Source organism: Amphiura filiformis, chromosome 13, assembly GCF_039555335.1.
Source record: "Amphiura filiformis chromosome 13, Afil_fr2py, whole genome shotgun sequence".
Classification (NCBI taxonomy): Eukaryota; Metazoa; Echinodermata; class Ophiuroidea; order Amphilepidida; family Amphiuridae; genus Amphiura; species Amphiura filiformis.
This window is the reverse complement of record NC_092640.1, coordinates 29,611,617-29,628,381: the sequence shown is the minus strand read 5'-3', so window position 1 is coordinate 29,628,381 and position 16,765 is coordinate 29,611,617. Positions and strand designations below refer to the sequence as shown.

Genomic DNA, 16,765 nt, shown 5'->3' with positions numbered 1-16,765 from the left:
GAGCTAACTTGACTGCTATACACATAAAACCACACTGTCTTGTCATATGACATGTCCTATACATGCACCTGTCAGGGAACCTTGGATCTCTTGATCAGTTGGTGTGTGTCCATGGTTGTGAATAAAATATCATATAAAATGTACTCAATTGAGGGCGCTTAAAGATACATGCGCACATCCCTGCACTACCCGCACACACATATGAAAAAACCTGAATAGTAAAGTATCTGTAACTAGTAATTTCAACATTCTATTTTAACATTATACAGAGTCTACTGTCTTCCAATTGCTGCGATGTATCTGTTGTCAAGCAGGTCCTCCAGTCTGCCAGTGAGTCCCAATTTCGTGGTTCCTCTTCCCTAAACATCCTCTGCCTCAACAAAGTCAACCCCAGTGTGGCACTGGGTCTCCTGGTTGACAACCACATGGGAGTAGTCTTAGACTACGCCATGACGACTTTCAATGGAGATGCGTGGTCTTGGACAAGACTACTACAGCTGGTACTTATGGTTGCCAAGGAAACATGGACAAATGGGAAAAAAGAAGAGCATCCTGTACTACTGGAGACTCTCAAAGGTGAGTTTAAGTATAAAGACATATTTGCGAGGACAAAATTAACAAATTGCAAGGATTCACATGGTTTTTTTTACTCACAATACCTTATTCATTAAGCACTGTTAGGCACTTATTTTTTCCCATTGTTCACAATACTTTGGCTCATCTCAAGTTCGGTAGTGACTTATGTGTGTATTTTGTTTGTGGCAGTATTGAATCAGGTTGTCGGCACAATTGCGACCAAACGCGGGAAAAAAACATTGATGTCACTTCCTAACTTGAGATGAACAAAAGTTTACTCTGTGCATCTGGACTTTGTATGAGGGTGCCACCAAGTGATAGGGTCCTTTTATGATTTTTTGTCGTTGATATAGATATGTTGAACATGACCCAAAATGGCTTGAAGAAACATAATGTGGAGGTCACAATTGCTTTGAAATTTGCATTTTGATGTGAACCTTTTGAGATTCAAAAAATAAAGAGTCCATTTATGAATGAAATCTCCTTTATAAGGTAGCATTGATAGGGGTATGTGGAGAGTTTTGGCATTTTTTAATGCCGAATGACCGTAACTGGGAAGGGAAGCTTTAAAGCACTGGGGCTTATTTAAATCACAGGGTGGGCACTTATAGGGACATTACCGGCCCGGGGGGGGGGGGTACTCAGTACAAATGGCTATACGGGGATGTGCCGCAAACATGGGTCGCATTTTCGGCTGCTTGGTATATCAATGACCCCTTATTTTTTCTGTTTTTGTGGTATACGCATGGGTAGTAAATTGAAATTGGTATTGAAATGGGGTCTAATCAGATTTTGGTATATCAATGGGTCGAAAATCTTTAAGCTTTAGTATACATATCGGTCACTTCAGATGAATCCCGTCGGATTCCTTTTCATTGATCGTCAAATTATTATCATCTCATGATTTGTTTACCACGCGCCACGATTGTTCGTTTCCGACCTCAGCTCGAAAATAAAACAGACTCTTTGAAATACACTGAGCTAACCATCGGTACAGATTCACTCAGAGAATTAGCGAAAGAAGTAGCATGTGATAAAGAGATTATGATAAGAAGCCAGAGTCCCTCATCCCCTCTATAGTAAAACTGTTGAACATGCTAGAAAAATTAATCCGTGCGTATAGTTTTAGTTCTAGTAGATTTGTCCTAAAGTGGTCAGCCGCGGAGATGATGAGTTATTGATTTTTTTATACCGATGATTTTTGACTTGCATAAATACAATGCAATAATGAGGGCATTGCCCTGGGTTGTAAAACTTTTCTGACAGACTGACACCCGGCGCTTTGAAGCTATTAGTGATGAATCAATTCATATTGAGGAATTGAAGTTCAGGGTATCAGCAAATTGTTATCTCAATCGATATCGACGCCAATTAGGCCTATTGATCCCATGGATACAACATAAACTTGCCAGTTGATCTTGAGAATTCGATAGGGGTATACCTGTACCAGAGTCCCGGACCAGAGTTCTATTGAAACTATGGCGAACAAGTTAGATGATTGGTCGTTAGATGATGTCCAACTGTGGTTGGAAGATGAAGGATTTGGTTCATTAAAACCAATATTTGAAGGTAAGATAATGAATTATTATTTTACTTATGATGAACACTATTTTTTTGTAATGAATGTAGGAGGCCCTGCTTAAGTAATGCGTTAGATTTAATAATCTTTGCTATTTCTTTACCGGATATAATACTATTATAATTTAAAAGTAGGCCTTTTGATAGGCCTAACTCGATGAATTTATACAAAAACCGGGACGAAAAATCAAAATAAAACTACCGGCCCGGGAGGATGCCTAAATAAGATAATAATGACAATGACACTGCATAATATTTGTACCAACGATTTCCCCCAAATCATACACTCAAGCCTAGTTTTGAAGTAGGCCTATGGTTTATCCCAGGCCTGAGAATAGATTTCCATGCCAAAACCGTCAAGAACACTTCTGAAAAAGCGCGTAACTTAAAATGTGGCAAAAATTCTCGAAAAAAAAATATATAAATACGGAATTCCTGCTTGTGCAGGAAAATTCTCATGCCTGATCTATATAGGCCTAGATAGATCATGTCGAGAAACCATAAATGTTTTAAGTCAGCGGCCTGCCTACTACAAAACAAGATTGCCCAAACTATACTGAGTATCCCATGATATCGGACCCCTGGGATCGGACCCTAATGTTTTTTGCCCGCTTTTTGTTAGCCAGTTTGGGACCCTGGTGCACGCCAATGACGTTATGCAGGCCCTGTTTGTGAATTTGATGTCCGCGCGGGCCGGCCGGCCACCGTCTATCTGAGACGATATTTTATTTAGGTAGGCTCCTTGCCGGGGCTCCTTGGCCTATATTCGTCTCAGCTGTCCATTCCATTTTTTAAAAAAAATTTAAAAAATAAGATTTTATTTTTTAAATTAAACATCAAAAAAGAAAAGAAAAAGTTCAGTTGAGTCTGATGCCCCGAGGGTCTGATTTTGTTTTGGAATCATGAGTATTTTATTTTAATCCGCCTACCCCTGCCTGTGAGTGCTGGGCCAGTGGTGCAATTAAAAAGAGGGATTAATGCCAATCGTTATGGCAGCGCCCATTCATGTCGTGTGTACTGTGTTGAAAACGTGTGTTGTTTTTGGTGCAAATTCCACCGCAATAGCTTAATGAGGTTATCAAAAGCTGAAGGCAGGATGCACCGCGGGGTTTGTTCTTCCTTTCTTCTAAAAGTTGTAATTTTGTATTTTTGATCGCAAAGATCGGATATTTTTATTCTGATTCGAATTCAGCACCTTTCGCAAGGGTGCAGAATTCGGCAGAACTTGACGATAATTTTGCTTTTTTGGACACTAAAATGCATTCGATCCTTAATTTCATTTTAACCGAGTCTTCAATTAGTAAGCACAATAGATTGGGTACCAATTTTATATATTACAATGAATCTGTTTGACGACATATAATTTTGCATCAACAAAAAAAACAATGCAAACATTGAAACAATGTATGTTTCATGACATGTTTTATTCTCTCGGTCGGGGCCACGCAACGTCACATCCATTCATGCATTGGCGTGAAAACAACTTATCGCATTTTTAGTTTTTATTTGCAGAGAATCGAACCTGGCACAATAGTGCACTTGAAGCTTGTGATACACTGCATGCAGTGAATGCGAATGTTGTTTTCACTCCAGACCGGACCAGTGCTATTGTCAGCTGGTCATGCCCGGATGTCCGACCGACAGAATTAAGAAATTTTGTTAAATTTAATATTACCATGTTACGAATACGACAAACAGAATCTGTGAATACGGAAAAGCCTGTACGGTTCCGTTGTTGACAGCTACAGTCCTTCCCATGCTTTTAATTTAATAAAGAACCAACAGTACCGGTATAGCCTACCCTAGCTGTTGCAGTTTGTGTATTGTTGCGAAGAACTGCAGTTGTTGTTTACAATTTTAGAACGTGCACATCGTTGCGCGTAAACACGGAAGTGGGGTTATTTTTGTAATTGGCCGATTCAATCATCTGACAATCACAACAACAAACCGATAATTTTGGCTGTTTACGTTGGTTGGTGCAGATCTAGTACCGGTACAACAAGTCATACCTAGAATATTTTTGAATTTTATCCTTTCTACCTGTATGACTGCTTTTACCGTAAAATTTACGTCAATGTGCGCCACGTTTTTTAGGCTCCGCGATTGCCGATTACATAGACGAGAGCAACTGGTAAACAGTGAACCTGTGCAGTACCGGGCTGCTATTTTTCAATGTAAAATGCCTATACGATGATCTACCCAAAATAAAATAAAAAATCACTGTATAGATCCCTGTACTAGTGCAGATCGGCGCACTTGAACTAAGCTCAGATCCGCATATTTCGCTCATTAACAGGGCGCTCGCGTCAATCTGAGCATGGGACTGCCATTCTTCTCTGAAACAGTGTATTCCCAGGTAATCCGGTCCATATCTCTTTATAACTTTCACTTATTTTTTTAAATATTTGTAGACGAAGAGATAGATGGACGCAGTCTGGTGCTCCTTGATGCAGCTGACATCAAGCATCTTGTCATCAAAATGGGGCCACGTAAGAGGTTCATTGCCTGCCTTCAAGAACTCAAGGTAAGATTTTGATTTTATTCCCATTTTTTTATGAATTTGCAGAGTAGTACATTTTTTAAAAGTCCATTATTAAATATGTTCAGAATAGTTTGCCAGAGATGATTTTATTTTGGCATTCTTCATTTCTTGTACATCTTGAAAAGCAATAATAAACCTACAAGTATTATAATTCTCTACAAGAAACTTATTATGTTATTGTATGTCAAGGTTTCCAAATTCAGAAACTCATTTACAATTGGCAAGTCTGTTTTATATTTTTGTGGCATTTTGCCGCGCGGGCATTTTGCAAGTCATTTTAAAAACCAATACTCAAAAATACTGTAACTTAAAAAAAGATAACTTTTAGAAATGTTCATGTTCACACATCACCGTTTCGAAATCTAACAACATTTGTAATATTTAAAGTTGTTTTTAATACCAGCTGTTAAACTGCAGAAATCACAAATTATTTTGTTTATCTTTGGGGGTGATGCCAGGGGTGATGTTGTTGTCCCGGGGTTGTTGTGCTGCAGGTGAAAAAATACAGAAACTGTAGAAATCACAGAAATTTAAAAGTTGCAATTTTGTGAGTTAGGTTATCATTGGAGTTGGAAAAAGCAGGATTCAAAAATGAATATGCTGATAATAAATTACATAACTGTAATTGTTTGTACTTTGAAGTGGGGTAATTCAGAGAGTTCAAATATGGTGAGTTATCCCCGGGGAGTTATCACCTTCATCATATTGGAAACTTGTATTATTTTTGGCAAAGAAAGAACTTTGGGATGTCACATGTTTTCGAACATGTACTAGGCAACTTAAGAAAGGGATGTTTGTAGCTTGAAGTGGGGCTGGTCATTTGAAGAGATCAAATATGGTGGGTTTGTTACATAAAGATAGTTGGGATGTGATGTTGATGTATTTAGGGAAGAGATGTTTGTACTTTGAAGTGGAGGGGTCATTTGGAGAGTTCAAATATGGTGAGTTATCACCTTCAACATAATGAATCTTTGTACATATGTTTGGCAAAATGTCGTGAAAGTGATATATGTTGATGTATTTAGGGATGTGTGCACTGAAGTGGGAGAGGTAATTCAGAGAGTTCAAATTTTGTGAGTTATCACCTTCATCGTATTGGAAGAGTTATGTTTGGCAAATAAAATTGGGATGTGATTTTAATATACGGTAACCATGTTTGTACCGTACTTTGAAATATTGGGGAGGGTCACTTTAAGAGGTCAAATTTGGTGAGTTATCACCCCAGGGTCATCACCATCATATTGGAAGTGTTATGTTTGGTAAAGATAGTTGGGGTGTTATGTGATGTTGATGTATTAGGGAAGAGATGTTGTACTTTGATGTGGGGAAGAGTCATTTGCAGAGTTCAAATTTGGTGAGTTATCAGCTTTATATTGGAAGACTTATGCTTGACAAAGAAAGTTGGGATGAAATTTTGATGTATTGTGGAAAGTATGTTTGTACTTTGAAATGGGGAGGGTCATTTTGAGAGATTAAATATGGTGAGTTATCACTTACCAGCTTTATATTGGAAGACTTATGTTTGGCAAAGAAAGTTGGGATGAAATTTTGATGTATCGTGGAAAGTATGTTTGTACTTTGATATGAGGAGGGTCATTTTGAGAGTTTAAATATGGTGAGTTATCAGCTTTATATTGGAAGACTTATGTTTGGCAAAGAAAGTTGGGATGAAATTTTGATGTACATTGTGGAAAGCATGTTTGTACTTTGAAATGGGGAGGGTCATTTTTGAGAGTTTAAATATGGGGAGTTATCAGCTTTATATGGAAGACTTATGTTTGGCAAAGAAAGTTGGGATGAAATTTTGATGTATTGTGGAAAGCATGTTTGTACTTTGATATGGGGAGGGTCATTTTGAGAGTTTAAATATGGTGAGTTATCAGCTTTATATTGGAAGACTTATGTTTGGCAAAGAAAGTTGGGATGAAAATTTGATGTATTGTGGAAGGCTTTGTTTGTACTTTGAAATGAGGAGGGTCATTTTAAGAGTTTAAATATGGCGAGTGATCACCGTTATATTGGAAAAGACATGTTTTTGCAAAGCTGGGTCGTGTCATGTTTTCCTGGGCATGTTAATTTGAAGTATTCTGGATGTTTATAACTTTTAAGAGCATACATTCCAATATGCTGCTGAAGGTGATAACTCCTGGGTGATAACTCACCATATTTGAACTTTCCAAGTTGGGATGTGACATGCTGGGGGTGATGTGATTTCGATGTTTTAGGGAAGGGATGTTTGTACTTTGAAGTGGGGAGGCTCATTTGGAGAGTTCAATTATGGTGAGTTATCACCTTCAACATAATTGGAATAGTAACTTATACACGGATATGTTATCACAGAATTTTGAGAGTTCAAATATGGTGAGTTATCACCTTCAACATATTGGAATTGTTTTATATTAATTTTGGTAAAGATAAGATAGTTGGGATGTGATGTGCCCGGGGTGATGTGATGTTGATGTATTTAGGGAAGAGATGTTTGTAATTTAAAGGGGGAGGCTCGTTTGGAGAGTTCAATTATGGTGAGTTATCACCTTCAACATAATTGGAATAGTAACTTATACACGAATATGTTATCACAGTATTTTGAGAGTTCAAATATGGTGAGTTATCACTTCAACATATTGAAAGAGTTATGTTTTGCAAAGCTGGGCTGTGTCATGTTTTCCTGGGCATGTTAATTTGATGTATTCTGGACGTTTGTAACTTTGTGGAGCATAAATTCTTATTTGCTGCTTGTGATGATAACCCTTGGGTGATAACTCACCTACATATGAACAATCCAAATTACCATTACATCAATTCCGCATCGATATACCACTCGCAGCAACATCAGTATCACACCTCCCCCAAATGTAACTGAAACTCCATTGTAACTGCTAACTCACCAAATGGCAACTTTCCAAATTTCTGTGATTTCTGTGTTTCACATCAATAATTTCACATCAATAATTTCACTGCCAATTGTAATGAAACAAATGTTTATTGTTCTCCTGTTACTGTATCAAGGTTTCAGAATTCAGCAACCTATTTCAGGTTCAAAAACAACTTTAAAAATATATTGAATTAAGATTAAGAAATGAAAGATGTTTTGAGATGTTTGCATAAATATGCCTTTCATGTTTCTTATCATAAGTATATTTTAACAATGTTTTTATATGTTGTACTTTTTATTAACTGCAGGTAACCCATGGCTATCTTACAAGTGGCCCAGAAATGAGTGCAAGTACACATGGAATGATGAGATGCACATCAAATCCTACACAGCCAGAACTAGCGCCTTCATTGGAAGTGGTATCTCAGGCTCAGATGTCAGTGAAGACCAATAAAGGTGGATCAGAGCTCTCAGGAATTCATCTCCCAAGTACTTCTCAATCATGTGGTGATCCCGGTGGTGATGGTCCTACCAGTGTATCATCTTTCGAGGGAGAAGATGAAATTGAGGTACACATTGTAAACTTAAGACATGCAATATTTTTGTATGCAACATTAAACTAAGTAGTATAATATCATAATTTACTTTGATATCTACAGGTACTGATACTTCTAGAACATATCCATTTCAGAGGTTCAAGAATGAAAGCTGCGTAACTAATCTTTTTAGATAATGGTATTACAACAATTCTTATATTTCACCATTTTAGGTAGTTCTTAATAAATTGTAGTAAATGTTTTGTTTCATTTTTTTTTAAGGATGCAACTGCAGACATAGCACCTGTAACCACACCAAAGTCAACACCCACTGAAGACTGTGACAACCTTGACACAGACCATGAAAACTCTGATGATCCAGATGCAGAGATATATGATGTTCATGCAGAAGTTACTGAGGTGAGTTACAGAAAGTGCTGTTCCTGTACAAATCAAAAACAATGTTTGCTTTCAACATGATCAAAAAATCTGTACAAATTATAAATTAACAAATCACAAAATTCTTCTTAGAACCACCCTAATTAATACTGAAATTTCCTCCAGGCTGGCATACGGTACTCAAATGAATTTAAGTGAAATTAAAGCCAGAAGTTTTAGACCCATTTTCTAGATGTTAATTTCATCAGACAATTGACAAAATTTAGCTGTACAAGTCCGTTTAAACGGGGTGCTTAGAAGGTGTCACTCGAAGACATGTAGGAGCGCTTATTTGTGTGGGGCACTAATTAGGTCAAATACGATAATATTGCAGAACCCTGCAGACACAACAGTGTAATATAGAATTGTTCTTACTTTCTTGGCTATAAAATGAATACATTATTGAGCACAAACAAACAGTTTCTATTAAGGATTTTTTCTTTGTGTTTATTTTCATTTTTTACAGATTAGTGACCCTCCAACAAGTCCAACCCCGAAGTGCGTCATGTTATTGATGTTATTACCAATATTGAATGAATACATTATTTAGCACAAACTAACAGTTTATATTAAGGATTTTTTCTTCGTGTTTCTTTTCATTTTTTACAGATTAGTGACCCTCCAACAAGTCCACCCCCCGAAGTGCGTCAAGTTATTGATGTTATTACCAATATTGAACAAGAGCATGCACGACGCGTTGGACTTGACATCAAGTTTGATATAACGTCACTGAAACCACTTACAGTCAGATGCGACCTTTGTGAAACGGAGGTTTTGACGGGACCAGCAACGAAAAAGTGTCCAGCTTTACGATCACATATGGAAACCCGTGCACACAGAATGAAGATCAGTTTTGCAGTTGGTGCAGACCCTGCAGGGATTTTGATGGCAGACATTGACAAGAGCTATCCTGGGGTGTTCTTGAGAAAAAACAATTTCGCAGTTTGCCGTGATGACAAGCATACCATAAACTTGCTTCCAGCCTGTGGGGATCCCTTGACAAGACTTGTTGAGCATCTGAAATCGCCCAAACACAAGGCAGCTGCAAAGAAGGTTAGAGCATCATCTACGAAGTCCATTGCCTCATTCTTTAAGCAGACAACACCAAACGCATGACTAGAACAGGAACCACTTTGTCGTAATGTATGTCAGGGTTACTACTTATCAACAGTACCATATGGTGAAGGTCTCAACCCCAAGGTATTACTAGATGATCTCAAACCAGGGCAAGATTATGGAAAGCCATCATATTACGCAATTAAAGACTACCAACCAGATGGCAGCAATGCACCACATGAAACTGGCACTTTCAGAGCCTACGATTGCCTAGGTATCACCCCAAAGTCAAACCGTATTTGCACCGCATGCCAGGAAATACCGAAGCTCCCTTCGTTTCAGAAGCGACTTACCCTGCGCTACAAGGTTACCCAAGACGGTCCACGAAATACTTGTAAAATCAGATTTGACTACATGGGCAGATCAGAAGTACTTGAAGTAATGAGAAACAAAAACAAAATCATAGCCAAAACAAAGTCAGAACTCTTCTTCATGCAATCCAAGAAATTACGTCTGCAAATACGCAACAGATCACTGAAAGAAAAACTCAAGGAGTATTCAACAAGGGGTGACTTTAAAGCAATCTCATACAAACTCACAAAGGCTGGACAGGAAGGGAAATTTGAAGACAAGAGAGTACTGCTGGATACCTTAGAAACTGTAGCAAACAATCTGAACGTCAAGGCAAGAGGTAAGCGGTTTAAGGCATCGGTGAGGCAATTTTACGAGACTATTATGATCCTTGGGGGCCCACGCCTTGCCCGATTTGTCTCGCAGAATCTGCATGGACCTGATGTTCACACCATATATGGATGGAGACAGCAAAACCTGAAGAAGGTACCGACCAATGCTAGCACTGAAACGTTCATGCAGTTGACGGAAATCTACAAGGAAGCGAAAACCAAAGCAAGCATCACAGCCCTCATTCCAGTCCTCACTGCTGAAGACGAGACTGCAATTAAAGCAGAAGTCAGCTACAGCCAGGAAACTGATGAGCTACTGGGCTTCTGTGGACAGGAAGAGGATCACCAGTGTCTTCTGCCAGTACGTGTAGTTATTGGTGATGATAGCGAATCATATTCACGTATGATTGAGGCCTTCAACACAATGCGGATTGGTACACAGGCGAGAGTCATACTGCTGAACCCACTCCACCCTCACTTGCCACGAATGGCAATTGTGATGTTGCCAACTTGCAACAAATTCAGCCATGCAGATGTAGCGGCGCAGTGGAAGCAGATAAACACAAACTACAAGGCCCATACGGAACCAGTCTTAGGGCCACTGATTGGTCATAGCTCCGATGGTGACAGCCGTAGACGGAAGCTCATGCTGAATCTGATGCGTCAGAATGCAGGTCAACGATACCAACCCATATAATCACCACAATTACAGCTTTGGGGAGATGGTCCGCAACATCAGACATATCAGCCGTCTTCATGAGATTCAGGTGGATGCTGATGGTCCAAAGTTTTCCAAGGCACACATCAAGCAGGATTACAATAAATTCAGGTGATTACAATAAATTCAGTAAGAAGATGTAACAGTGAGTGGGATTTTGACCAAGTAAAATCCTAAAAACATTCATAATGGATAGGCATGTGTCACATACAAAGTTAAATGCAATTACTTTACAGTTGCATTTCTTTTTCTGGTAAATCTATGCCACTATGCTGAACTTTTAAAATCTTATATTTTAGATGATAACACTGTGTTTATCTGGTATTTTATTATGCAGAGCTGCTTGTCCAACAGTGGATGTGCCAGGATATGGAAGACAGTACAAGCAAACCCTTGTCCGACTGTTAAATGATAATCCAAAGCTGTCCCATGACCGGTAAGTCAATGAAATAAAAAATTATTAAATTATTAAGAATGTCTTGCCTCCTTATTGCAGATTGTTAAGAATGAAAAGCTCTAATTGTCATGGATCATGTAATGACATTCTTTGCTTGTTATCGAGGTATAAAATGTCCCTTCACTTGTGGAGATCAAAATAGTGTACCTCTGGATTATTTCGCTATGCGTCTGGTAAAGTTTAAAATGTATTGTTTGCGTTCTGTGGCCAAAAACATGCTGGGTGCTTGTGCATACCTTTACAACCCTCAAGCTTAAAGATGCCAATTATTGTTCCATTTTGAGCTTTAGCTGATAAACACAGAGGGTACACCCTTTGCTTTCATTGAGCAACAAACCAAAAATGGCATTACACATTGGGCTATTTGAATTGTTTCAGGAAGAAGCTTTGGGACTAACCTTTTTACTACAGTAAATGTGAGCCATATAAAGCATTATAATTACATGAAAATTACCCAAGAAAGTACAACTGCTTTATATTATATATGCTCCTGTTATTTTCTTTCAGACTGGTGAGAGTACGGCAGACCTATATTTCAAAAAGGAATAGCGGAATTCCAGATGCCGAAGCAGATACCACAAAATTACCAGCTCATTCGGACATTTGCCTCTTCGATGACTATGTGGCTGTAACATCTTCAGGCACAATGTTGGTTCTTCGCATCTTGCGTATGAGAAAGAAGGGTGCAACAAGAGGCTTTGTGGAGTATAAGCTTCCAGTTAAATACTCTGCTGTTGACAGGAAAGACATTGTTGTTGTCGGACAATTGTATACCGACACAACAGGTGGGTTTGTGTTAGAAGGTTCCACTGTTGAAGTTAAGGCTTCAGAGATAGTATGCCACATCAACCTCAGCTATGATGCAGGCATTTACTCATGTGGGCATGAGGAATTTCAACTAATCTTGGAAGAAGTAAACAAGATGAAGACAACACCCGAGTCTTCAAAGAGACCACGCAGGAGTGCTCAACCGGCCCGCCAGCAGAGTGCCACTGATGATGGGACTGTCAGAACCACAGTGGTTGCTGCTCCTGAGTCGGATGATGGAGTAAGAAGGTCGCGGCGTCAGAGGACTGTTATTACTCACTTAACACACTGACATTTATTCCTGGGTATTAGTTATTTATAGTTTACTTGATGAAACACAAATGACTTCAGCAGTCTCCATGCTCTTAATGTTACATCCTGCAATTGCCATCATCTTGTTCAGTTTTAAGTTCCTCCTGCTCGCATGTGTAATGTGTTTATCACTATATAGGCACTCTGTACTAAAGACCGATCAGAGGCCTATTATGTTTTGATTCACTGAGAGATTTTGTCAAGTTACAAAGTACAGCTGAAAGCAGAATAAGAGCATTACTGATATGGATAGCAGGAGAGACTAAGAACTGGTAGATCTTGGAGGAGATTTTGATTAAATGCCCAAAATTATTTCTGTTCCAGCCTCATAGTTATGTTTTCATGCATGATTTCATCCATGAGCAGTTTGCTGCACAGTCCATTCCTTTGATGTGACTGGTCACAAATGGAAAATAATGTCTATTCAGATATTATACAGCCAATATTACTAGTTACCCCCTATTTGTTCACGAAATGCGGGAAAATATCTACGGTCTGACGCCGTATTCCATGAAGCCGAAGGCTGAGTAGACCGAAGATATTTTCCTGTATTTTTGAGAAAAAACAGGGGGTAACAATTTTATCCTTTAGTGAACATGAATTCTAGTACGGTATTATCTTTCAACTTGAAGTGAAGTGTGTGAGTCTTTAAGGTCCGTTCATACTACCACCGCATTTGAGATGCGTTGCTTTGCGATGCGGTGCGTTGCCGCACTGCAAACTACTGCACTGTGATATCGCAATAAAGTTCAATACATTTTAACTTGGAAATGCGGCTAGTTGCGGCAAAAAGTAATCGATATATCGGCATCGCAAAGCAACGCATCGCAAAGGTGGTGGTAGTATGAACAGACTTTTAGGATATACATGTATTATATTTGAGTAGTGTATACCAAAAAATACTTAATGTTCAGTGTCATGTTGATTGAACACACAGGATAGGTTGATGTAAAACAGTATGCAACTGTGTTATGTAGTAGTGTATGTCCCTGAATTATGCATTTGTGGTCTTAACATACAGCACAGCATAAAGCTTTCCCATCATGCAGTATTCCAGTGTTTATAAGCCAGTGCATGACAAAGAAATTTGAAAAATTAAGACAGTTGATTTGACTGAGGTTTCAGACAAGTGTTGCATTTTGACTCTGTCGATGTTCTACGAAGAATGACCATCCTTTGTACCCACCTTTGTACATGATATAGCAAGTCTCCATGTTAGATTAGCACAATTACACCAATGCATCATGGGAAGGTGTCATTTTCTGATGTGCTCTGAAACTATTCTTTTAAGGGATCTAAAATGAGCGTTTATTATGCTTCGACAGTATTTTTGTGGGACATGAGAGCACCTCAGACCTGTCGAATTGCATTCTGAATACGAAGCATGTCTTTCTGATATCAAATAATTTTCATTTTTGAAAATCACAATATAATACAAATTTTATGACAAATTATAAAAATTTGATATTTTTCAAATTTTGATATATATAATCCTCGAAGTAAATTATATAAATCTAATGATATATTCTTAAAGTGTATGTAGCAGGGAGGAAAAGCCGACGATCAATTGAAAATTTTGACCTTTCATTTTGAAGATATGGATTTTTCCCAAAAAGACCTTATTTTTGTTTGGTGTTTGGGGAAAAAATCCATATCTTCAATACGAAAGGTCAAAATTTTCAATTGATCGCCTGCTTTTTATCCCACCTACATACACTTTAAGTATAAATCATCAGATTTATAAAGTTTACTTCAAGTACTGTTAAATATCAAAAATATCAATTTTTAATGATTTGCCATAAAATGTGTATTAAATTGCTAATTTCAAAAATCAAAATATTTGATATCAGAATGACATTCTTCGTATTCAGAATGCAATTGATATGTCAGATGTGCTCTAATGTCCCAAAATAAATACTGTCCAAACGTTCATACCCCAGCCCTTAACAGTGTTGAACAGAAGAAAATCTGTTGGATATTGTTTATGCAATTCATAACTTACAACTTCATTGTAAATACATTATTTTATGGTCTTAACATGAACTGTTCTAGAGAAAATCTGTTGGCTATTGTGCACTGTAAATAGGTGAATAATATTTTATTTTGCATGTAAGTAGATTCCAAATAAAGTCTACTTCAAAGCCAAATTTCAACAACTTTTGCATGTTTTGTATACATACATGCTTTATTAAAAACATTCAGTACCAAGAAAGTAATCGTGTACTACACTTATGAACCAGGCAAGTGTAAGCTCACATTATCATGTATTTTTATAGACAGATTAATGAACTGGTCAAAAAAGTGTTAATGCACATGTAACTCATAAATTGGTTGCTCAGTGCCAGAAGTGGGTAAGTGCAATAGCTGCCATGTGTAGCTGTCATGTATAGATGAGTGCAATATACTTTATGTAAATTGCCCAATGTTCTCAGGGCAGCTATTGCACTTACCCACTTCTGGCATTGAGCAGTCCAAAATGTGCATTGTAAATACATGTATATATTTTATTTTGTATAAGTAGATTCTAGGCTTTGAGCACAAAAAGTCCAAGTTTGTCTAAGTTTTATACATGTTTTGTATAGATAAGTGCTTTATTAAAAACATTTTGTGCCAAGAAAGTAATCATGTTCTACACTTATGAACCAGGCAAGTGTAAGCTCACATTATCATGTATTTTTATAGACAGATTAATCTACTGGTCAAAAAAGTGTTAATGCACATGTAACTCATAAATTGGTTGCTCAGTGCCAGAAGTGGGTAAGTGCAATAGCTGCTATTGCACTTACCCACTTCAGGCATTGAGCAGTCCAAAATGTGCATTGTAAATACATGTATATATTTTATTTTGTATAAGTAGATTCTAGGCTTTGAGCACAAAAAGTCTAACCCTGTGGGCTGCTAGGAGGACAAATGGGTTAACCGCCCTTATTTAACCATCTTAACCCTTAACAATACATCTCAACCTTTTGAAGGTAATCTGATCAAAATCCTGCTGTTCAGTACATGTAATGCTAAGATAACTTGCTCTTATTGAGGAAACACATGACCAGTTAATAGATGATCCAGACCAATTTCAACATTATTTTACATGTTTTGTATAGATAAGTGCTTTATTAAAAACATTTTGTGCCAAGAAAGTAATCATGTTCTACACTTATGAACCAGGCAAGTGTAAGCTCACATTATCATGTATTTTTATAGACAGATTAATCTACTGGTCAAAAAAGTGTTAATGCACATGTAACTCATAAATTGACTGCTCAGTGCCAGAAGTGGGTAAGTGCAATAGCTGCCATGTGTAGCTGGCATGTATAGATGAGTGCAATATACTTTATGTAAATTGCTAAATGTTCTCAGGGCAGCTATTGCACTTACCCACTTCAGGCATTGAGCAGTCCAAAATGTGCATTGTAAATACATGTATATATTTTATTTTGTATAAGTAGATTCTAGGCTTTGAGCACAAAAAGTCTAACCCTGTTGGCTGCTAGGAGGACAAATGGGTTAACCGCCCTTATTTAACCATCTTAACCCTTAACAATACATCTCAACCTTTTGAAGGTAATCTGATCAAAATCCTGCTGATCAGTACATGTAATGCTAAGATAACTTGCTCATATTGAGGAAACACATGAATGACCAGTTCAACCATTTTTGCATGTTTTGTATCTAAAAGTGCTTTATGAAAAACCATTTTGTGCCAAGAAAGTAATCATGTACTCTACACTTATGAACCAGGCAAGTGTAAACTCATGTTATCATGTATTTTTAGACCATTAAACAATAATAATGTATCATTTATAGACATATTAATCAACTTGTTAAAAAAGTTATTTGTTGTTACGTAGTGTTTCCAACATAATAAAACAAGGTATTTTATGAACCAAAGCATTTGTTTTTCTTTTAAATCCTTTGTGTATGTGGTATATGGATGGGTCAATATCTGGGGTTGGTATATCAATGGGTGGTGTTTTGTTTTTTCAACTGGTATAGTCATGGGTGTCTATTCTATGTTGGTATATGCATCGGTAGTAAAAATTGGGTTTGAAGCGGTATAGCCATGGGTCCTACTAGACCAGGCTGTAGATGAGCTAGGTGTCACTTGGAGCGTAAACTTATCCCATATGGTTTTTCTAGATCAGAATTTCATGAGGAATAAGAATATCTTGGGTAACAAGCCCCTATCC

General features: G+C 37.7%; 3 protein-coding genes across 3 annotated transcripts in view; all 3 read left to right on the top strand.

Moving 5' to 3' along the window:
* The window catches only part of LOC140167562 (BLOC-2 complex member HPS3-like), a 32,907-nt gene that overhangs the window by 11,454 nt on the left and 4,688 nt on the right, over positions 1-16,765 (top strand). Inside the window, exon 10 of the mRNA XM_072190863.1 lies at positions 270-576. Coding sequence (XP_072046964.1) covers positions 270-576 — 307 coding nt within the window. The remainder of the gene's footprint in view (positions 1-269; positions 577-16,765) is intronic.
* Positions 7,884-9,661, top strand: LOC140168216 (uncharacterized). Its single transcript, XM_072191554.1, has 3 exons — positions 7,884-8,140; positions 8,390-8,527; positions 9,155-9,661. Exons 1-3 carry the CDS (start codon positions 7,913-7,915, stop codon positions 9,659-9,661), a joined length of 873 nt encoding a protein of 290 aa, XP_072047655.1. The 5' UTR covers positions 7,884-7,912.
* LOC140168716 (uncharacterized) lies at positions 11,007-13,179 on the top strand. The gene is made up of 3 exons (XM_072192125.1): positions 11,007-11,113; positions 11,340-11,438; positions 11,967-13,179. Exons 1-3 carry the CDS (start codon positions 11,007-11,009, stop codon positions 12,556-12,558), a joined length of 798 nt encoding a protein of 265 aa, XP_072048226.1. The 3' UTR covers positions 12,559-13,179.